The sequence below is a fragment of the Haliotis rubra genome, unplaced genomic scaffold (assembly GCF_003918875.1).
Source record: "Haliotis rubra isolate DU_JTF1 unplaced genomic scaffold, ASM391887v1 Scf357, whole genome shotgun sequence".
NCBI classification, from domain to species: domain Eukaryota; kingdom Metazoa; phylum Mollusca; class Gastropoda; order Lepetellida; family Haliotidae; genus Haliotis; species Haliotis rubra.
This window is the reverse complement of record NW_025767032.1, coordinates 286,792-311,707: the sequence shown is the minus strand read 5'-3', so window position 1 is coordinate 311,707 and position 24,916 is coordinate 286,792. Positions and strand designations below refer to the sequence as shown.

Genomic DNA, 24,916 nt, shown 5'->3' with positions numbered 1-24,916 from the left:
TAATTGAAACTTCGAGGCGAACAGCTTCCAAACAGAGAACACTTGCCATATATGGAATGTAAACAATTGCTCCAGTACTAGTAGATCGAAAACAGTCGTAAGCGGTGTTGTCTGTGTTTGCCGAACTGGTTTCAATCACAAGTTGTGTGTAGGATATTCGTAAAGAGTGCTCCAAGGGACACAACTCTATGGGGTTGGCTTGAAATAATGTTTGTCCGGTAGAGGGCGCAAGAGTCGATTTAAAGCAACGTTGCATTAATTCATTCAAACTTTTTAATTTAATATTGTAATCAAAATATGTAATGTTTAAATTAGATGGTAGCTTCCCTGAGAACTGATAGTTAGTATTATTGAGAGAATTGAAAATTTTAACTATAAATTGTATATTTATATACTTATCCTATCTCACGACTTGCACCTCTCTCTCTTCATTCGACCATGAGTGGAAACGAATTCAAACTTTGCTCCAAGGCCTACCTTGCCCCTCTCCCGTGCTGTGCGTGCCTTCTGTGTCAGTCGTGCTCACTAGTCCATGACAGCACGAGGCATGCGCAGTCCTCACCCACGTGATCACCTCACATACTCATTCTCGATCTTGGAGCCATAAAAGGACAAAACCGAACGGTGGTAATCTATGTAGTGGGGAGGTAGGGAGGGACTTTATCGCGAGATAGGATAAGTATATAAATATACAATTTATAGTTAAAATTTTCAAATTTTAAACTTATCCTATCTCACGACTTGCACTTATCCCATCGGTAGGAAGGTGGGTCATAGATTACCCGAAATTCAAGCGATAACAGCTAAGTGTTATGCCCAAACAACCGTGGGAAGCAACTACAAGGTAGGCCAATAACTACCAAGTTACGCATGCGCGAGGGTTAGTTCGAACCCATTGACTTACTAAGCACAATTGCTCCCAGGGACCGGGATTCCCGAGCAATGTGGTGTTCAGTCACTACCTTCACAAAGTGAAAGGACGAGTTTAACGAGTGTAATCAGTCGCGTCGCCACGATTTCCAAGGTACCCCCGTAATAAAGTCTAACGACTAGTATCGGGCCAGCCCTGCTTCAAACAACCCCACAGACACCGTCCGGTGGAGGGTGAAAGAGAAATTGAATCGGTAAAACTCACAATTTTAACGTTCAGTACCACAACATCATCTTATGACTTCCATTACTTACCACAATAAGATCACATAGATGTGTATAGGCACTTAGGAGCATGAGCGCTCACGGTGTAACACTTCGGGGAAGGACTCACTTCACTGACTTAATTACTCTGTGGAGCAGAGGACAGTAAGTGAGGTGGCGACTCTCTGTAGTCTCAAACAAATGAGAGGAGAAATCTAAATCCCGGAAGACGTAAATCAGAAAAAGTATTTCAGATTTATTCAGATTGTACACAAGCAGAAACGATCGCGACTTGGGATCAACTGCACAGTGGGATCCATATAGCATCGGAGCACAAGGAAATTCATTATCTCGCGATGTTGTGCCGCTGATAACTGCTGGGCAAGGACGAAAGTGGTCCAAACTGATGAAGGCCTTGAATATCCGTAACCGACACATCTCTGAGGTAATGAGGCGAAAATACTGTGTCAGATCGCCAAAACAACCCTCCATTATGGCAGTTAACGAGCAGTTGCTATGCAACGCCACAGTAGAAAGCCAATGCCCTGGTTTCATGAGGGTTGACTGCCGTGAGGTGGTGGCAAACCGCAAAAGTGTAGGCTCATAGTATTGTAGCTCGTAGCCAATATGTGAGTGTTGTCGCGAGACTTCCGCCTTGGAAGCAGTAGACAAGGGTATAAACAGTCTCTTTACGCAGACGGCGCGCTCTTCGCGATGCTTTAAGGTAACGCTTCACGGCGTAACACTTCGAATGACTCACTTTACTGACGTAATAAATCCGTGGAGCAGAGGACAGTAAGTGAGGTGGCGACCTCCAGCGTCTCAAAAGCGAGACCTGCAATGGTCAGTTCGAACCCATTGACTTACTAAACACAAGTGCTCCAGGGACCGGATTCCCGAAAGCAATGTGGTGTTCAGTCACTACCTTCATGAAAGTGAAAGGACGCGAGCTTAGCGAGTGTAAACAGTCGCATTACCATCGATTTCCAAGGTCTGACGCACCAGTATCGGCCAGCCCCTGCTTCGACAATAACCCCACAGACACCGTCCCCCGTGGAGAGTGAAATGGTAATTGAATCGAAACTCACAAGTCCCAGAAGAATCGAAGACACAAATCAGAAATAAAATCCAGAATTTTATTCAGATTGTACACAAAGCAGAAACGACGCGAACTGGTGATCATCTGCGCTGAAGCTGATGGTTGTCCCAAGTGCCGAACAGGCGATAATGACAATGCTGAATTCCAATTCGTTGTGATGAAGGGCCCTTTCTCCTGATGACCACTGCTAGGCCACTTGATGGAGAAAGTGAGCTCCAGCTTGCAAGATGTGCCAACGAATAGGTGTTGAGTCGGTATGAAGGGCACCCTAGAGACTCCAACACAAACATTCCACTTGTTGAGCCACCAACGAAAGACTGAATGTAGTTGTGCGGGAGACGAATCAACTCCCTGGGGTTGTCGCCCCGATGTATGGGCACAGAACCATCTGAAGAGGGCAAGCTGCAGCTGGCCCCTGTCAGTCAGCACTTGTGCCGACGCCAACCACCCTAGTAACTTCTGCCACTGGCTTAAAAGGTGTGGGTTGGACCAACACTAGTGGTGCGTTGCACTGAATCTTGTCCCACCTCTCCTAGGGCACAAACATCATGACCTGGCGTGTTGAATATTGTCCCAATAAGAAGAAACAGCGGTCGGTGTTACCCTGATTGCTCCGAATTTAGCAGCCATCCTAATTGCATGAGCAACTTGATGATGAACTGTCTGTGGAAAGGAAGGACGACTGGATCCTGCTGGGCTTGAACACAGTCGTCGATATTGTTGTCAATTGTCACGCCGACAATGCAGGTAGCTGGTTAACAGAATGGCTATCTGAGTAAAACTCCACGGGGCTGCGATATGCCCATACAGCAGGATCCTCCATTGGTATCAATGACGCCCCATAAAAGTAAATCGAAGATACTTCCAATAGTCTGGATGTATCCGGATGTGAAGGTAGGCGTCTCACAGGTCGAGGGACTGACTGACTGACTGAGTTTAGTTTTACACCGCCTTTAGCAATAATCCAGCAAAATCACGGCGGGGGGCACCAGAAATAGGCTGAACACATTGTGCCCATGTGGGGATCGAACCGGGGTCTTGGGCGTGACGAGTCAACGCTTTAACCACTAGGCTACCCCACGGCCATCGCAGGTCGAGGGAAATGAGAGGTCTAACCACTCTTGCCTCTGACAAAATGTAAGTAAGTTAGTATGGTTTAACGCCGCTTTTAGCAATATTCCAGCAATATCACGGCGGGTCTGACAAAAAGATATCTCCTGATATAAGAACGTTCAATAAGTCGAGCAACTACGTCAGTTCTGACGGAGTGCTCAATGTAGTATAGTCGGCGCATGGAGATTGTCAGTCAATCTACAGGAACGTTCACATTATAAACAAATTGTAGAAATTCGTAGGATCGGTGACCTCAGGAACGTTTCTTTTGGCCGAACAAAATAATGGTGCGCCAGGTGGAGTGATATAGGTAGTAGATCGCTGCCTGGTGACAATCCTTGCATAATGCAGTGACCTCTGAACTCGGTGCTTGACTAGGCAAACCGTTCACGGGTGTTTCTGTCCGTCACCCTCAATAAGCAGTCTCTCTCGACTGGCTGTCAAAATCCCGACACAGTCACTCTTATCGGGAATGGCAGCGTTCGTTGTTACTTGCATTTATAGGCTGGACTTGGTATCCGATTAAGTGGGACCAAGAGAATTCTGCAAGGGCACTTCATAGTCACTCTAATCATCAAAATTCCGGTAAACAAACAGTAGTCCGCCATTTGCAAACGTTACACACGGTGACAAAAAATACGGACAACCTGGTCTTTGGTTAACCGGCGAGTCGCAACCCATAAATTCGGGCTGAGCTATGCTGGCTATTTGACAAAACATTGCGGTACCATGCGCCAAGAACTTCATCCATTTGTTATCTGTCCAGAAACTTGCTTAACATGTAAAACAAAGGAGCTGAAGATGACGAGCCGTCTGCAACAATTGCACCAAGGGATACACAAACACGCTGTTATTCTGAGTAGTCTGTAGTAACAAGACTCATCGGAGCGTCGTAGAGTATTCCTGGCTCGCAAGCCGTATCTAGTTATGCCATATCGGTGGTTGCAGAACTGATATCTACACCGAAGGGTAGAATCGTTGAACGAATCATTCATCAAAAGTGAAGATCGGATGGTAGATTAAATCTGGAATGAGATGAGCTCGGTCACGAGGACTCTTGAGAACTGGGATCGCCAGGCCGTCATGTGCGGCGTGATATCTCTAGATGACTGCGCTACTAACAACACATGTAAATCAAATCGGCATGGTGAAGCACATAGCTACTACCTCTGTACATTGATCTTGAGCGGCCAGGTGAACTGGTTCGACGATAGGGAGCTACCTGGTGAAGCGATCTGAGCCGGGCTGGTAAAATCCAGTTCAGGGTGGTGAGCCTTGATTTGATCTGAATCAGTCCGATGTGATCTGAATCGACTGATCTGGATCGGTTTGTAATCGAACCGGTTAAATGATCTCAGCTGATGGAGATCTAGAGCGCTCAGATGAACCAGTGAGGCGCAGGTGAAATGTTCCGCCGAGGTGAATCGTTTCGCTGCTGTGAATTGTCGATGATGTGAACTGTTTCGTAAAAACAGTCTTAATATTATGGCAAACTGAGTCAATGTCCATTAAACGGTTCGGGTCTGGTGAATCCATTCGCGAACCGATTTGGTGTGGGCGAATCGGTTCGGTCTGGTGAATCCATTTGGTATGGCTGAACTGATTCGGCGTGGTGAACCGGTTTGGCAATTTGATGGTACGGTCTGGTGAAACCATTCGGTATGGCGAGCGATTGGGTGTGGTGAATCCATTCGGTATGGCGAACCAATTGGGTGTGGTGAATTCCTTCGGTATGGCGAACCGATTGGGTGTGGTGAATCCATTCGGTATGGCTAAACGGTTCGGTCTGGTGAATCCATTCGGTATATGGCGAACCGATTCGGTGTGGCGAATCGGTTTGGCGATTTGACGAAAGTAGATCAGATGTGTGAGTCAACTGGCAACACAGAGCGTTTTGATGAGGCGGAACCACGAGAAGACATCTAATGATGCTTCCATAAAATTATCACCGTTCGACATGGGAAACTGCGGACGACGAGCAGTTAATACTGGTCGTTAAAAAAAAGGGGGGTTTGTCGGGTGATCAACTGTTGAAGTGTAACGAGCTCTGTCTGCCAGCCATCGGGAGCAAGTATGTCTACATGCTCTAAAAACGTCCTTAATAAGGGAGCACATTCCCGACAACGTTTGCTCCAGGAACATGGCGATTGGGGATCCGAGGAAGTAAATATTGTTACAGTGTCGCAAAATTACGCTACTGAGTCTAGACTGACAAGGCGGGATATCCTGATTCACCTAAAGTGAATGAGACCGACTTCGAGAATCACTCTGACGAAAACACACCTTACGGCTAGGTGAACCGGATCGAAATGGCCAACCTCCTCGACCAGGCGCGAGACTGAGCGACTCTGGGGAATCAAAGCGCTGATGGTGTGTCGAACTGAAACCTATGTTGAGGTGAACTGAGTCGGGAATGTGAACCCGTTCGTCCTGGTGAACCCCTTTGAGTACGTGAATCAGTTCGGTCAGGTGAACCCATTTGATTACGTGAATCAGTTCGGTCAGGTGAACCCATTCGAAGATGTACTGGTGAGCCGGCTCGGCCGTGTGAGCCGGTTCGGCCGTGTGAGCCGGCTCGGCCGTGTGAGCCGGTTCGGCCGTGTGAGCCGGCTCGGCTGTGTGAACCGGCTCGGCTGTGTGAGCTGGTTCGGCGGGGTGAGCCGGCTCGGGAAAGTGAACGAGACCTAGAACGACTCCTCCCAGCCGTGGAAATAGGAGAGCGGGTACGTTCCAACCGCGCCGATCCCCGCTTCAACGATGAATGCTTAGAAGTTCTCGAAGTCTGTGATCGTTCCGAAGAAGCAGACCTACGAGATAATGTAGATCGCAGGTCTGGCGTAGAAGAAATATCGGTCATTACCACCCTGGTACGCTCATGAGAACTTAAACTGGGTGAGGGAAGCTCCCCTAAAAGCCTTCTAACGTTCTCAGATAAATAGGAATCCGACGAAGCCTCCATAAAATCTTCGTCAGGAACGACTGGCGATTGAGAACGGTGAGCAGTGAGGGTGGGGCGATCTAAGCATTGTTTCTTAGCGGGAGATGGACCAGACCCCGCAGAATTAGTCCTAGCCCTATCTGCCAAACGTCTGGCACAAAACGCGTTTGTAAAATTTAAACGCCTCATTAGACAGACCTGAACACTTCGGACAGCGTGTGTCCCAGTCACAAACACCCACATAATCAACACACGATGTGTGTGGGTCCCATGCTGAAAATACTTTATTACAACGGGCGCAAAACATCCGTTTACTGGCCTGAACAGGCTTAACCATTGAGCAAATCTCAGAGGAAAAAATGTTCACGTCCACTCAGTGGAGCGACAAGAAAGAGAATGAGTATGTGAGGTGATCACGTGGGTGAGGACTGCGCATGCCTCGTGCTGTCATGGACTAGTGAGCACGACTGACACAGAAGGCACGCACAGCACGGGAGAGGGGCAAGGTAGGCCTTGGAGCAAAGTTTGAATTCGTTTCCACTCATGGTCGAATGAAGAGAGAGAGGTGCAAGTCGTGAGATAGGATAAGTTTAAAAATATGCATTATTTATTTCTGTGGTGTGAAATAACGCCTTTAACTCTTCTGGTCTTTGTTTAACAAGACTGCAGCTTACTGACAAATAAACCAACAGGTAAATGTACTGCCAGACATGAGGGCCCACACAACTTTGATACACAAGAAAAACCTTCAGGCCCTTACTTCAAACACTGCTCAATGATGTACATATACTGAGAGAAGGAAATAAAGGATCACAGGAAAATTCAAGTGTTCCTTTAACATTTCCCGTTTTCATCACCCGCTTTGAATAGCACAGTAGTGATGAAAACTGGAAAATAATAAAGAAACACTTGAATTTTCCTGTGATCCTTTATTTCTTTTTCTCTCAGCATATGTTCAGGAACCAGTTCAACTTTGTTCCGGGTAAGGTAAAGGCCAAAACCTTTACGACATTTACAGCTTGTTTGGAGACTGGCAATATATATTTCAGTTGTATTACTTAAATGTTAATTGTAAAGAGTGCTGGGAATGGGCTACACTAAGTGCATAGTCAACTACACCACATTCCACTACTGGGCCCTGGAACCTGAATGATGAGGTTCCATCATATGCCCTGGTGCTGGTGTACAAAGTGATCGTAGGGATCGTAACTCCCATACCTTAACATAGACTTACGATTGTCACAGTGCTATGGTTGTGTTGTACAACGGCGCCCTGGACAACAAATGGTTCACCTGATCTGGTGGTACAAAAGAACTGAGAGGGTTCTATAGTCTTCTTACCTCAGTCTCGAACCTGACATAGGGACAGCCAGCATCCAGGATGATCTTCTGCTTCAGTGAACTGGATGCACCCACACTGAAGGATACCTACACGATGCAACATTTCTTTCTCAGCATATAGAAAACAACTAACTGAAATAGCTATATATTATGATATTAGTCTATGAACGATTCAAGTACATACACAATGTACAGACACAGTGTACAGGCACAATGTTAGGCACTGTAGCTCACCTTCTTACATATAGCCAACAATAATCAACAAAAACAGATACATGCCATTTACTGTTAGCATTAATATTTCAATATTTTCTGTATAACAGTTAATATTACCTCAATGGTCGCCCTCAGAGGTCCTTGATCAACAAGCTTGGCTTCTTGGGTGACACGTGTGATGGGTTTTCTGGATAAGAGAAATATTCATTTGATGGTTAACAAACTTAAAGCCATCACCTTGTTGAGTGATGAGTAAGGACTCTCAAGTGTACAAGGGAACATAATCATACAAGAACAACCGGCTTACCTTGTTTCTTGGCTGTTGTCCATGTTATCCCAAGACAAGAAATTTTGTCATTATTACTGGCGTTCCTTGTTTCTAGATGGTAGTCCATGACGTCCCAGTACAAGGGGACATCGTCATACAACAACTGGCTTACCTTGTTTCTAGATGGTAGTCCATGACGTCCCAGTACAAGGGGACATCGTCATACAACTGGCTTACCTTGTTTCTAGATGGTAGTCCATGACGTCCCAGTACAAGGGGACATCATCATAAAACATCTGGCTTACCTTGTTTCTAGATGGTAGTCCATGACGTCCCAGTCGTCCCAGTACAAGGGGACATCATCATACAACAACTGGCTTACCTTGTTTCTAGATGGTAGTCCATGACGTCCCAGTACAAGGGGACATCATCATACAACAACTGGCTTACCTTGTTTCTAGATGGTAGTCCATGACGTCCCAGTACAAGGGGACATCATCATACAACAACTGGCTTACCTTGTTTCTAGATGGTAGTCCATGACGTCCCAGTACAAGGGGACATCGTCATACAACAACTGGCTTACCTTGTTTCTAGATGGTAGTCCATGACGTCCCAGTACAAGGGGACATCGTCATACAACAACTGGCTTACCTTGTTTCTAGATGGTAGTCCATGACGTCCCAGTACAAGGGGACATCGTCATACAACAACTGGCTTACCTTGTTTCTAGATGGTAGTCCATGACGTCCCAGTACAAGGGGACATCGTCATACAACAACTGGCTTACCTTGTTTCTAGATGGTAGTCCATGACGTCCCAGGCGTCCCAGTACAGGGGGACATCGTCATACAACAACAACTGGTTTCCAGGATAGTCGTCACTCAGGACGTTCCTGAATTCACAGAAGCAATTGTCAAAACAAGCTCAGCTCCAATATTACAACATGGATACTTCACACAATGGCAAATACTTGTCATGAATATGTCAACTATTTACATTGATTTACAACCCAATTTTTAGTGTAATTCTGAGTTGACATGAAAAATATTGCTTTTCCAAAATTCCAAACTATCAAGACTGAAGCAATTCCGGCTTTAGATGTTTACCACTTGGAAATAGCCAGGGTGGGCTTCGAAACCCACAATCACAGGTTTCTGGCATGCCCAGTGTGTGAAATAGCCACTGGCACACTAGCGCGTGGCTAGTAAAAATCCAGTCGGACCAGTAAATCTCCAAGTCACTGGCCCGACTGGCTGGTGAAATTTCATGGGGTCATTTTGTAAATATATCACTCTCTCCGACTTGTTAAGTTATAATACACTTTTAAATCATGCAAGATTATGTTCATCATATCAGCAGCTTACCTTTGTGTAACTGTTTGCTTAGTTTCTACATTCAGATTTCGGGCTAGTGAATTATTTTGTCGGCTATTAACTTTCAGGCATAGCTAGCCCGACTGGCTAGCAAAATTTAGAAAATTATTTCGCACACTGGGCAAGCCTAAGGGAAGCAACTCTGCACAGCAAGTTGCAGCACTTCAGTCAACTGGGCCATCTGTGTGCATACAACTTTAGGAAAATAGCAAAAAATTACCTCTGTGAATCTTGCGCCATCAAAGATGTAAGTCTTCCATGACTATCGACTGTAGCTGCCAGGAGCCCATTAGAAATATGAATCACTTTACCCTGTGGAACATTACAAGTATTTCTTTATGAAATATGATAAAAAATCAACAAAAATAAGACTGTTCAGTATCTTGGCTTATCAGTTATTTGGTGAAATGATCTTGTCAGTACAGAACATGGAAAAGGGTAAACATTTGAAAAATGGAACATTAAATAATGTGTTTTCTTGTACAAATATTACCATAATGAGTTGCTATGCAAACCAGTTAAGTTAATCCTGTCTTGTCAGTCATGATTTTGAGAGTATATATTGTGAGTTTCCATGGAATCAGGAGATCAGTTTTGTTTTAAAATGCCTCGCCCAAATGACGACAAATGTTTATCATCAGGGTTTTACCTTGTCCTGCAATAATTATGACTTTAACAGGCATTTCATATTCCTTGTCATAATTTTGAATATTACTGTGCATATATATGTTTTCTAAGTCCATTCTGTTTATGTGTACTGTATGCACATTTTCGTGTCATGTTTAACCCTTATTATATTACTCAAAACTAAGAGGTTGTGTGAAGAGAGTTTGGAACAAAGACATTTTCATGTTGATGTGTGTGAGGCATATTGTGAGAACCCTCTTACCTTCTTCAAAGCAGAAACTGGTGTGTAGTCAGAGACACGTTCTACACGAGACACGCCACAGCTCACAGCTTTCACAAGAGCTGAAGAAGAAACAACCTATCTTAGCTACACTCTATTTCTTCTTCTATTCCAGCTTTATGACAGCAGTCTACAAATGATGTTATTAATCAAATCAGTGGATGACATCATGAGTACCCTACCAGTTTGATACAATGACATGTTTTCAATAAAATCACTTGATCATTTCAGTCGAGTCTTACAACAAGCATGGATTAGTAGGAACTAGTGTAGAGAATTGGTTGAAATGTCACAATTGATGATTGGTTCATTACTAACAAACAATCATCGAAAAAACTTGGTTAGCGACATGTATCAGATTTTCCTATTCAGGTTGTTATTGCAGATAAGTATAACACGATGCAACTTGTTACTCTAAAGTGATGACTAATATCTCATGAACATAAACTTCCTGGAGTCTTCAAGAAATATTCAGTCATGACTTCACAGTAAGTGAAGTGAGTTTTCTAAGAATTAAACACATTTTCAGGCCCTGATAACTTCTAAGATATGTTCCATGGTTAAATGTTACGAACACTAAGAACAGTAGTTCCAAAATCGTTTGTGTTCAATTATGAGAAAATATAATGGATTGCTTGGTCGTTGGGTCACTGGGACCGATCTCTGCTTATTTCAATTAATCGGAACACCACTAGTAGGAATCTGTAGGAATCATGAGGACAAATTGTGCATTTATCATGAAGTAAACTCCATTCACTAGGTGGGTGCTTATAGTGCTAACAATCTGATTATTAATACCCCGGATAATCCAACCTGCCACGGAGGTGCTAGTTTATATGTCACAAGACTTATCCCACCGGGTACCCATTTTCTGCTGGGTGAACAGAGGCAATATTGAACAAACTCACTAGCCTAAGTTGAGACCACATGTAATACATGTGCTTCATTGTGAGGCAGGACTGAAGTCATCCAAGGATTCTCCGCACCCAACATTGCTTAACTTCAACTGCATGATTTGTGACCTGAGTTCTGTGCACAGGACCACACACCGATAAGTAAGAATAATATATACAAGGTGTATAGGCAAACACAGAGTTTCTCAGACTATTTCATTTACAAAATTACTGAAGCCAACAGACCAAGGAAGTTTGTGTATCAGTGACAATTACTCCACTCCCCTTTTAAATCACAGCTGCCAAAACTAACATAAACAGACATCATCATCATCATCATCATCATCATCATCATCCCAGAGCAAGGTTCCTCGTCATGATCATTTTGGACTTCAAACCAACAATCAGCTGATCCTCCAAAGAGAGACTCTGGGCCGTAGATAAAATAAGCCACCTCTGCATCTCATTGTTTCCTCCAGTGTTCATCTTGACATGTAGCCTAAAGATGGCTATACCTAGTGTATTTCCCTCCTTGTCCACCTGCTGTGTGTCTGTGCCAGCAGCTTTCTTCTTCTTGGCAGGACTTGCAGCAGCTTCAGCCACCCTGACCACACCCTGCCTCTCCCAGGCCTGGGTGTTCACCACCACTGCCTCGCCCCTGTCCAGCTGCAACACAGAGTGGGTGGGAGAATATTGTGAGCTCCAGGTGTGACTAGAGACCAATATGTTGATACTGTGTTCAAGGAGAGTCCATAGACTGACAACAGTTTCAACGGTTGACCAGGTATTGACACAAAATTAAGGTTTGTTATATCTCATTTCAAGATTCTATCGAATCCATGAAAATCTAAATCTTTGTTTAAACAAAGTAATATTTCATGAGTCAAGGTATATGTCAGACACAAAATTCAAGGGTTGTCCATATATGTTTACATTGTTCCTGGATTATTCATATATTGATAAAAAATGTATGTGTCATCCAAATACATACAAAAATCAAAGGGTTGTCCATACATATGTACAATTTTCAATGATTGTCCTTATCACTACATGATTCAATGATTGTACATATATCAATACATGATTCAAGAATTATCCATAATAATGCATGATTTAAGAATGGTTCATATATCAACAAACGATTCAAAGGGTTTATATATCAACAAACGATTCAATGATTGTCCATACATTAACATAATTCAATTAATGTCCATATGCGACACATGATTCAAGGATTGTCCATTTATCAATACATGATCCAATGATTGTCCATATATCAACATATGATCAAGCATAGTGGGCAAACCAAGACATTCTCAGAAAAATACAGTGTACGCCCTACATACAATACAATGTTGCTACAGCAGTATGACATCACAACACTATGATGTTACTATAAATATTTTAGACAGTCAACTGCATGACAAAATGTTCCGAGAAGCTACTCCCTGCTACACACCTCCTGTCTGACGACGGCTGACACCGCCTCTCTCAACAACTTCCGTCCCGACGTGTCCACATCTGTGAACATCACATGGCAACTGATATTCAATATTACGGAATCAGTGATAATATGGTTTGGGTTTGGGTTGGTTGGTTGTTGTTTAACGCCACACTCAGCAATATTCCAACGAGATGGCAGCGGTATGTAGATAATCAGGTCTGGACTAGACAATCCACTGATCAACAGCATGAGCATCAATCTATGCAATTGGATACGATGATGTGTGTCAACCAAGTCAGCGAGCCTGACCACCCGATCCCGTTAGTCACTTCTTACGACAAGCATGGTTTGCTGAGGATCAATTCTAACCTGGATCTTCACTGGTAGTGATAATATGGAACAGACTTAAGAGAAGTACGGCGGCAAAGACTTTGAGTCTTATTGTAACCATAGATGATTCACTTAACATATTCTAATGTTATACACATATAGGCTCCAAAGTATTCAAATGCAACCTCAGCCACCAAAACTTGATGTACTCTCCATCATATATGACAAATAGTGATCAGATTCACAGATCACTACAGCTAATTGGAATTTTGCAACCTCAGAGGCCCAATGTGGATGTTCTCTCCATCATAAATAACAAATAGTACACAAAGCTAAAACTCACCTTTGTAATACCTGTGTGCATCGTCATACACCTGGAATGCATATAGTACAGGTTAACAGTCAGTCTCTAATTTATAATGAAGCATTATTTTATGACAAATAGTGGTGAATATTGTGCTGATCCTATTTACCATTTCATTTTCTGCATACAAATACTGAATTCTGTCTATACAGAATATGAGAACACATTCTATAGCCATGGCATGCTTCCAATCTACAGACATGAATTGCCTTTAACCTTTAGTTATGAAATGCCTCCAGTCTAGTGCCTGCAATTTATAGCCATAAAGTACCAACAGTATATAGACAATTTAAAAAATAATGCCTACAGTTTATAGACAAGGACTGCCAATAAGTTCAAGCAAGAAAGTGCCTACCATCTATAGCCAAGACATGCCGATAACCTTTCACCATGAAATGCATCAATATAAAAGTTAACATCATCAAGTGTCTACAGTTAGATATTCTCAGAAAATGTAATCAGAAGGTGCCCACAATTCATAGACAAGAGTTGGCTTCAGTCTACAGCTATGAAGTGCCTACAAACTACACCCATGAAGTGCCTACAATCTACAGCCATGAAGTACCTAAAAACTACACCCATGAAGTGCCTACAATCTACAGCCATGAAGTGCCTACAAACTACACCCATGAAGTGCCTACAATCTACAGCCATTGAAGTGCCTACAATCTACACCCATGAAGTGCTTACAATCTATAGTCATGAAGTGCCTACAGCCTATTGATAGGAAGTACCTACAGCCTATAGATAGGAAGTGCCTACAGCCTATAGATAGGAAGTGCCTACAGCCTATAGATAGGAAGTGCCTACAGCCTATAGATAGGAAGTGCCTACAGCCTATAGATAGGAAGTGCCTACAGCCTATAGATAGGAAGTGCCTATAGATAGCCTATAGATAGATAGGAAGTGCCTACAGCCTATAGATAGGAAGTGCCTACAGCCTATAGATAGGAAGTGCCTACAGCCTATAGATAGGAAGTGCCTACAGCCTATAGATAGGAAGTGCCTACAGCCTATAGATAGGAAGTGCCTACAGCCTATAGATAAGGAAGTGCCTACAGCCTATAGATAGGAAGTGCCTACAGCCTATAGATAGGAAGTGCCTACAGCCTATAGATAGGAAGTGCCTACAGCCTATAGATAGGAAGTGCCTACAGCCTATAGATAGGAAGTACCTACAGCCTATAGATAGAAAGTGCCTACAGCCTATAGATAGGAAGTACCTACAGCCTATAGATAGAAAGTGCCTACAGCCTATAGATAGGAAGTACCTACAGCCTATAGATAGGAAGTACCTACAGCCTATAGATAGGAAGTACCTACAATTTCAATGGAGGACCCGGGCAGCACGTCATGGAACTGGTTGAGGAGAAACAGCTTCCAGATTCTTTCCAGTTCTACACTGGGGTATGCGTAGCCTTTCCCACCAGTGGATGCCAGGACGGTTGCTATGGTTCCCATCAGTTCCACATCATGGAGCAGGAACTCACACTTGCGGTTACTCTTCTTGACCTTGAGAAGCAGAGACAAACATCAATACCTGTTCAAAACTGTGTGAGTTCAGGATAATTACACAACTGTTTGATCAGCACTTTGAAGTGTCTGAGCCCTTTAATACCCGTGAAGATCCGGTGTAGCAGGCCATTTCTTCCCCGGTCTAAACTTTCCCTGAGGAGAATCTGGCCTAGGCCAACTTTCCCCGTGGAAGTTTTGTCCTAGGATATTCTTACCCTGGGGAAAGATCGGGCTAGACTAAAGTTTCCCCGAGGAAGGTTTGGCCAGGGGAAAGTTTGGCCTGATACATCGGTTTAGAATTGGTCTTCAGCAACCCCTGCTTGTCATAAGACACAACTAATGGGATCAGGTGGACAGGCTCACTGACTTGGTTGACAACATGTCATTGTATCCCAATTGCGTACATTGATGCTTATGATGTTGATCACTGGATTGTCTGGTCCAGACTTGTTTATTTACAGACCGCAGCCATATAGCTGGAATATTGCTGAGTGTGGTGCTAAACAGTATACCAACTAGCCCAGACCAGAACTGTGCAGTTCAGGATATTTGTTTGATGAACACTTTGAAGTGTCATGGCCTTGTCTGTAATTTTAAATGAGAAAGTGTTGACCATGTTGGAAGTGGTTGCCGCTGACCTGAGCATGTGTTGTGTAGGTGCCATTGTGCATCTCCAGGTACAACTCTCCTCTCCATGTGCACAGCTTGTCCTGACCACTCTCCTTCTCCACCATTGTGAAGAAGTCGTCCGGTGTACTCATCTCTACCCTGGAATAGATATAACCAAGGGCTAAAACGACTGACTGACTGACTGAGTTTGGTTTTATGCTGCTTTTAGCAATATTCCAGCAACATCATGGCAGGGGACACCAGAAATGGGCTTCACACATTGTACCCATGTGGGGATTCGAACCCGGGTCTTCGGCGTGACGAGCCAACGCTTTAACCACTAGGCTACCCCACTGCCCCCTAAGAAGTGACTAACGGGATCGGGTGGTCAGGCTCGCTGACTTGGTTTACACACATCATCGTATCCAAATTGCATAGATTGATGCTCATGCTGTTGATCAGTGGATTGTCTAGTCCAGACCTGACGAGCCAAAGCTTTAACCACTAGGCTACCCCACCGCCCCACGGGCTAAAACAACATTCACTAGCCGAACTCAGTAGTCATGGAGCTATATTATAGCAGCTTACAATTATTATAGACTTAAACAATCAATCCTTATTCTTTGAAGGGATTCCAGGTTAAAAACGTTCTCCATTACCTCATGCTTGTTGTATGAGGCCTACATGGTTCATGTGACTTGGTTGACAAAACTTTGTGAGTGAGTAAGTGAGTAAGTGAGTTTGGTTTTACGCCACTTTTAGCAATATTCCAGCAAGATCGCAGTAGGGAACACTAGATATGGGCTTCACACATTGTACCCATGTGGGGAATCGAACCCGGGTCTTCGGTGTAACCGAGCGAACGCTTTAACCACTAGGCTACCCCACTTTCCCCAAAAGTTCATTCGTGCATCTCCACCAACCTTGGCAGCCCATCAACATCCTTCATCCTCTGCAGCTTCTCAAGCATCTCCTCTCTGACATTAAAATACAAAAACATGAGATCAGAAAGAATAGAATAAGTGAGATAGGTTCCTGTCCCAGCATATTTCAGGACCACCATCGGTATGGAAAGAATTTGCATGTCATACAGTTGTAATCGTTTACCACTTTGTAAGCGCATAGGTATGGTACTGACAAAACAGGGACATTTAGCTAGCTGAACATGGCTTCAAACTCACAATCAGCAGATCCTGCCACAAGTAAGGAACACAACTAAGTAAATAGCCATGCTTCAGACCACTGAGAGAAACTACTATAAACATTCATTTTTCCATTTGTTTTCTCTACAAACCAAAGTGAACAGGACAGTGAAAATGATGAAATATATTTCAATGAAAAAAATATCGGTATTAGGGACCATTCATAATTTATGGTAAGGTGGGTTGATGATGATTTTATGGGGGTCACACATTTTGTTCTGGGGAGGTGGGGTGTGTGTGTGTGTGTGTGTGTGTGTGTGTGTGTGTTCATCAATTTTGTACAGGTTTCTACATAAAATCATCATCACCCCACCTAGCCACAAATTATGAACGGCCCCTTATGTAGTATCATGTAGTTTACACTGTAAATACAGAAGCAATACAAAATGAACAGATGATGAAGAGACCAATGATGCTAATGAAGGGACTAACGTTGGCCCATGTCCTCCGTCTCCGTAACCAAACAGGTAGCATGTTGCGTGCAGACCGGCCCTTGTCCTGGAAGTTGTCCACTGTGTACAGCAGCTGGCAACACACAACATCTACATCTACTGGGAATAAATACGTGCATTATCATTGCCTTGGGAATTATTTGCACCAAGGCAACACATACAGAAATATATATGGGTTATTTTCACCTAGGTAATCTATACAACAATGTATATGTCATATTCTCACCTTGATAATCCTTATAGGAATATATTTATGTTATATTCTCACCCTTGACAAGACTTATAGAAATGTAAATACATAGTATATATTCAGACCTTGACAATATTTACAGGAATATAAATACATAGAATATATTCACACCTTGACAATACTTACAGGAATATAAATACATATTTTATATTCTCACCTTGACAATACTTACAGGAACATAAATACCGATGTTATATTCTCACCTTGACAATAAATACAGGAATATAAATACCGGAATATAAATACAACATAAATACCCACGCTATATTCTCACCTTGACAATACTTGGAATATGAATACATAATGCTATATTCTCACCTTGTTATATATCTCACCTTGACAATACTTACAGGAATATATAATATTCTCACCTTGACAATACAGGAATATAAATTCAGGATATTCTCACCCTTGACAATACTTACAGGAATATAAATATTCTCACCTTTTGACAATACTTACAGGAATATAAATACATATATTCTCACCTTGATATTACAGGAATATAAATACATACAATACTTACAGGAATATACATACATTATATTCTCACCTGGTACTTACAGGAATATAAATACATTATATTATCTTGACAATACTTACAGGAATATAAATACATACGATATTCTCACCTTGACAATACTTACAGGAATATAATATGTATTGACAATATATATACTCACCTCAACAATGTTTACAGGAATAAATATAAAAGGAAATACCAAAGGAAAGCAAATTAAATCTGTATATTCCTCCTGTATGATAACCAGCATATTTGACTTATCTCCATCTAAAGTCTCACATCGCTCTGTTCTACTTGTGACGTTAGAACCTTATATAATATTCATGATGATACTAATGATAGCAGACACACACACAAGAAAATGTAAATTCGTACAAACCTGTTTTCTGGTTTGGAGAATGAATATATTTGTCTGTTCTAACGAATAGTACTTAAATAGTCTTATTCAGCATGACTTTCAACTAAACTTTTAAAATCAACATCTTAAAACGACATACATTACACATATAAATTTTTGCAAGATTAAATATCTTTGATATTATGAGGAAAGACCAGTTTGAGTTCTTCTTTTACATATATTCTTGATCTAACATGTCTACATGCAGATTGCCAGAGACAGAGCAACAAAATATCAAAAACTTGTTTTAGTATATGGGTTTAAAGTTAATTGGAGCATAAAATATTACACATATTTCGATAGTTTTGTTAAATAGTCATAATAGCATCATCCACGAAAAAGAATACCAACTGGTCTGACCCTGGGCATCGAAGATGAAAGAAAAGACAACAGAAAGTTTCAGAAGAAAAGGAAGGAAGGAAGGGGGAGGGAGGGAGGGAGGAGGAGAGCAGTGTTCATTCCAGCATTTCTTAAAGTGAGCCCATTGCCCACCAACCCTCCGTTATGTGGGTCATTTAGAAAATATTTTGTCAAATGGGTGTATTGTTGTTGAGTTGCCAAGCGAACTCGTGATGCATTTCAGTTTTACACTTATTGATGCGCCGACACAACCCGCCCATACCTGTCCAGTGCGCCATGTTAAATATTAGTGCACGAATGGCTCAAGGGCACGGTCTAGAATGAACACTGGGAGAGTAAGGTTTCATGACTACATTTGGGTAAGGAATGGCTACCAGAGTTTTAATAATGGAAGGAAGTGCTTTAGAGAGCTGGTGAACAGTTGTGTTTAATTAGTGTGGAACCATCCACCAACTCTCAAACAAGCCCTGACACCATAAGCAATACTGGCTGGTATCTGTTCACCTCTTTCACATTAACCATCATATGATAAGTGTCCCCGGGTGGGAAGTGAGTCAGGACTGGCGTGCCGTCGATGCCTTCCCACCAGAATGTGTGGTTCTGTAACATGTGTAAATGAGAAAGTCATGCAAACAGGGGAGATAACTCTCACCTCCTTGACTTCAGCCTGCATACCATAATTGTCCCCTGGTGGGAAATGTGTGAGTACACTGGTGCCATCGATGCCTGCCCAGAAGAAAGTGTGATGCTGAAATGTCAATCAGTCCATAGCTAGGTGTTCAATGGATGGCCTATTTTTGCAAGAGTGACATTAAGTTGAAATTAGAGAATTAACACAAGAGCTCATGTTCCACACAAGAAGGTGCTGGGAAATCTATATTGTAGCATAGAGAACAGTGTGCAAAATAGCCACTGGCCCACTAGCTAAGCCCGTGGCCAGTAAAAATCCAGTCGGGCCAGTAAATCTCCAGTCACTGGCCCAACTGGCTAGTGAATTTTCATGGGGTCATTTTGTAAAATATATCACTCTCTCTGACTTGTTAAGTTATAATACAATTTTAAATCATACAAGATTATGGCTTGATAAAAATGTTCATCATATTAGCAGCTTAATGATGAAACCGGTGTCTACATTCAAATTTCAGGCGAAGTGAATTATTTTGTGGGCTAGTATCTTTTCAGGCATAGCTGGCCCGACTGGCAAGCAAAAGTTGGAAACTATTTCGCACACTGATAGAGAACCAGTCAGATGTTATCTAATCCTTAAGTCAGTAAAATACGGAAAACAAGCAGAACCTACAGGTTTTAACTTTCATTCACTGGAGTTGGACTTCTAGTAAGAACTGTGTCCCCATCAGCCTGCGCTTGTGATAGGCAACTCAAAGGATTGATTGGTCCGCCATGGTGACATGGGTTATTGTGTAATGTATTATGAATTTTTAGAGAAATGTGGTGTAACATTGTGCCATTAAGGATGCTATCTGTGGGATGACTCCGTATCCTGCTGCAACACTGTACACTGTAACATTGTTTGTTGTTAAATGCAATATTTAAATGAATATTCTTGCTACGTGATGGTCTGTGAATAATGGTGTCTGCACCAGATACCCCAGTAATTAACATAACATAAAACATAATTCTCTCAATAATACTATCAGCCTTCAGGAAAGCTACCATATAATATATTCCAAACAAAATGATTTACAATATTAAATTTCGAATGAATTAATGCTATGTTGCATTAAATCGACTCTCACGCCCTCTACCGACCAAACATTATTTCAAGCGAACCCCATAGAGTTATGTCCTTCAGAGCGCTCTTTACAAATGTCTTATGCACAACTTGTGATTGAAACCAGTTTGGCTAACATCGACAACAGTGCGTGCGACAGTTTTCAATGTATGGAACAATCGTTTACATTCCATATATGGCAAGTGTTATCTGTTTGGAAGCCGTTTGCCTCGAAGTTTCAATATCCATTTCCGGCAAGTCGTAAGGGATAATAATTCTTCATTGCATCAATAGGAAGCTAAACTGAGTGCATATGCCCCCAATATATAAAATATAGGCCAAAATATTGTTGAAAAGCGTGACATGGTGCCCTAACTTTGTCACAATAAACAAACCAGGTGCCCACCAGCATGCATGACCAGGATCAATACTTTCCTTTAGTTCTGATTTACAAAACTTTACAGCTTGATTAAAATGACATACAGTGTCACACTTCACATAAATCAAGTAATTATTTCCCTTTCTCAGGATAAATCTGTGCTGATTGAAAGACCAACAAAAACGTAATCGGTAAATGATCCCCGTGACATATGAAGGGAATAATTTCTATGTTGTTATGTCAGATTGAGTGAGAGAGTATGGTTTTACGCCGCTTTTAGCAATATTCCAGCAATATCACGGTGGGGGACATCAGAAATGGGCTTCACACATTGTACCCATGTGGGGACTTGAACCCAGATCTTCAATGTGAGGAGTCGATGCTTTAACCATTAGGCTACTCCACCACCTCCATGGCAGGTTGACACATCACCTTCATACAGACAAGCAACTGCTCTCAAAATTATTCTGTCATATCTGACAATACCATATTTCCCTGTGATGTGCACATGTACAAACTATACTATAATGTTGGGAGTGATGAGCAAACTATATATACAATTCTTATTTTAAATATTTCAAACTTTAAAACATTACTGTGAGTAAATACACCAGAAATTGCATGTCAACATGTTCATATTGAAAAACATAACATAGTCCTGTTATTACATTAAAATAATGTTCATTATGATTCAGAACTTTATGTTTGTTGTCTTAAAATTTAAAACAAAATTGCATTCAGTATTGCTTGTATTACACCCTGTACATAAACAAATACAGTGCTTCATTTGTTCAAGATAATATCGATCTTCCAAAGTTTCTTAACGTTTATAATTAGCCTCTATTGAGGCACAATTGTCCCATTTGTGTAAGGCACCAAAATTTGCTGTGAGTTACATCCCTTGCTCATGCCAGGATCCAATGATCATGGCTTCAGCATTTGAGCATGTGGGTTTCACCTAAGTAGCATCCATCCAAGACATGTATGACTTTGGCTTTCCTCTACAAGCTGACATGCTATGATGAAATTGATTGTTCAAAATGTCATTCAACCATTTTTCTACTGATGAGTTGGGTTTGTACTGACCGGGAATTTGTTGACAATGTTCCAGCTGAGTTTCTGTGTGAGGAAGCGTGTCATCCCGCACATCTTGATCATCTGGGGCAACTGTGCAGCATACCCAAAAGTGTCCGGTAGCCAGAACTGAAACACAAATTTAGAGGATTCCACTGTGAATCAAAGTGTGATCACCTTGTGACACTAATCATAATCTATCAGTCAGCATGTCATATATGTTTGTCTTTGTTATACAAGTCTGCCAGACAGGTTGTCTGAAACAGGAGCTGTTTGTTGCTTCATGCAACAGAACAAATGATTCATCCATATCATGGCAGCCTCTTCTTTCAAACTAAGTTGCTACATGTCCTTAAATTTCTAAATCTACAACCGAGAACTGAAAATGCTGAATGCCCTTGTCTGTTGAGATAAAGAGGATGGATAACACAAAAACAATCTCAAAACAGTTTGAAAACCAATCAGCAATGGATAGATTCTTTGAAAAAATAAGGAAAGTCCCTCATAGATAACTAGGAAGAAAATAATGACGCAGAGGGGGCAGGTCTTCAATATGTAATGCAGGATACATTAAAAATATATATCTTCTTTCAGACAAAATGTCCTTGAAATTCTAAACCAATTGTTCATATACATACAGTAAACTACAGGGCTCCAGATAATTTTTCAACATCAGCAGTACGTACTCCTTATTTTTTCAATATAGGAGTACTGGAAAAACTTAAGAGTACATTTAGAGTACTGAATGGAAATCAGTAATCAGTATTCTTGTGTTTCGTTTGGTATATGCACCACAACATTGCTACTCTTGTGTAAACAGGTCAATAAACAATAAAACAATCCTTTTTCATATAAATACCTCTGTAAATGATTCGTACACCATTGCTGTGGTGCTTATCTGCTACGTTTTCAAAATTATTTCCTATCGTATCGTGCATATTTTTTATCCGTACATATGTCCCTTATCTGGAGCCCTGGTAAACTACAGTTGTAACGAACACAAAGGGACTAATAATTTTAGTTCATTATACTCATTTAAACTAATATATACAGCAAAAGACCAGGACATAAAAACAGTTTGTCGTAACTGTCAGTTTGTTACAAGTGTGTTCATTCAAAATGTATTTAACTGTATGGAGAGTAAATCTGTTTAAACATCAATTGTGCTTGACATTGCCAACCTCTGAACAGGTTACACCAAATTCCTTCTGGAAGTACCGCTGACCGTACAGGAACTGGCGGATGAAAGCCTCACCACTTGGAATAAGGCCGTCCTGAAAGTGAAATTGTCCTAGTATGAGTTCGTACAAACCTTGAGCCACCAAACTTAAAACGTTTGCAGGCTTTTTTATTTCTATATCCAAATACACAAGTGACATACTGCTGTCCACATTGTAGAGTTTCTAAATTGTTTATAGACCCTATGGATCAATCGTTTGGTGACCACATCATCACCCATTACTTGAGAAAATACATTAAAGTCAGTGATCTACCAGTAACTCACTACTGGTAGCCATGTCAATCTACTCTTCAGGAGGGGTACATGAAGTATGTGACCTAGACTACCAAGTTGTCAGATTTCCATTCTGTGTGGAGGCCATGGTGTCTGAGTGGACTAGATTGCCAGCTTTGATTTGAGAATGAGTTTGCTAAATGTAACACAGGTTTCTAAATTCAAGGATATTTTCAGCCTGTGTGAATCCTGGTCACTCACCATCTCTACCCAGGATCCTCCGACAGGTATGAACCTGCCTGCCTTCACAAAGTGTTGAATCTTGCTGTACAGGCTGGGGTAGTGGTCTTTTATCCACTGGAACTGCTGGGCCTGCCAGATATAGGGGGAAAGAATGTGCCTTTAAATACCACATGCACCTCCACAAAACTCATTAAGTTCACTTTAGAACCGATTTCATCACAGACCTTTTGATTTGCCAGGGTGGTGGTCCTAGGATATTCCAGAAAACAAGGAAAAAAACTGTCCTCAAAGACAAACGGGTCACTGCTGAACATTCTGGAAATTATATTGGGGGGGCCTCCTTTGACCATGCTGACAGAAACAATTTTATGTTTGGAAAAAGTGACTGAAACGTACCCTGCCCCTCACAAACGTCCCAATCCCATCATCCAGAGTGTTCAGTTGTATTATCCCTTACAAACCCACTGACTGAACAACATCATCTGAGAACCTTTAATGAGAACTATGACCCCTCCTCAGAACATGTAACTGGGACATATTTCCTGTCTATGTACATGTAAATGTGAACTATTTCCCTACCCGAGAACATGTAAATGTTAATGTGAACTATTTCCCTACCTGAGAACATGTAAATGTGAACAATTTCCTTACCTCAGAACATGTAAATGTCAACTATTTCCCTACCCGAGAACATGTAAATGTGAACAATTTCACTACCTGAGAACATGTAAATGTGAACAATTTCCGTACCTGAGAACATGTAAATGTGAACTATTTCCCTACCTGAGAACATGTAAATGTGAACAATTTCCGTACCTGAGAACATGTAAATGTGAACTATTTCCCTACCTGAGAACATGTAAATGTGAACTATTTCCCTACCTGAGAAACATATAAACATGTAAATGAACTATTTCCCTACCTGAGAACATGTAAATGTGAACTATTTCCAATCATATTCGTGAACAATTTCCTACATCAGCAGGTAAATTGACCGCACCTGAGAACAGCTAAATGTGAACAACTGAACACATGGTGCACACTTCCTGACAGTCTCAGCGTAAATGTGAACAATTTCCTACCTGACAACCAAGCTGCACAGTATGTGCACCATCCACACAATGAAAATACCAACATTCATTCATATGTGCAATATAAGCTCAAAACAGTGAAGGGCAAAAGCAAGTAAACAATTAAACAAAAATGACATTTAAAATCCTGCATTTTGATTGGCCACGCATTGGTATAAAATCATCATTACATCATAGTCTTGCTGTTCCTGCACTACGCACATTTGTAGCAAC

The 24,916-nt window shown here is 41.7% G+C and overlaps 1 protein-coding gene across 1 annotated transcript in view; it reads right to left on the bottom strand.

The window, feature by feature from the left end:
- Window positions 1–24,916, bottom strand: part of LOC124285266 (alpha-mannosidase 2C1-like) — a 64,971-nt gene that overhangs the window by 25,755 nt on the left and 14,300 nt on the right. The window contains 19 exon segments of the mRNA XM_046721462.1: window positions 7,626–7,712; window positions 7,959–8,028; window positions 8,900–9,004; window positions 9,706–9,797; window positions 10,375–10,454; window positions 11,801–11,951; window positions 12,745–12,806; window positions 13,403–13,433; window positions 14,747–14,935; window positions 15,577–15,706; window positions 16,471–16,524; window positions 17,182–17,219; window positions 17,221–17,274; window positions 19,384–19,479; window positions 21,929–22,045; window positions 23,098–23,190; window positions 23,631–23,741; window positions 24,613–24,652; window positions 24,655–24,706. Coding sequence (XP_046577418.1) covers window positions 7,626–7,712; window positions 7,959–8,028; window positions 8,900–9,004; window positions 9,706–9,797; window positions 10,375–10,454; window positions 11,801–11,951; window positions 12,745–12,806; window positions 13,403–13,433; window positions 14,747–14,935; window positions 15,577–15,706; window positions 16,471–16,524; window positions 17,182–17,219; window positions 17,221–17,274; window positions 19,384–19,479; window positions 21,929–22,045; window positions 23,098–23,190; window positions 23,631–23,741; window positions 24,613–24,652; window positions 24,655–24,706 — 1,652 coding nt within the window.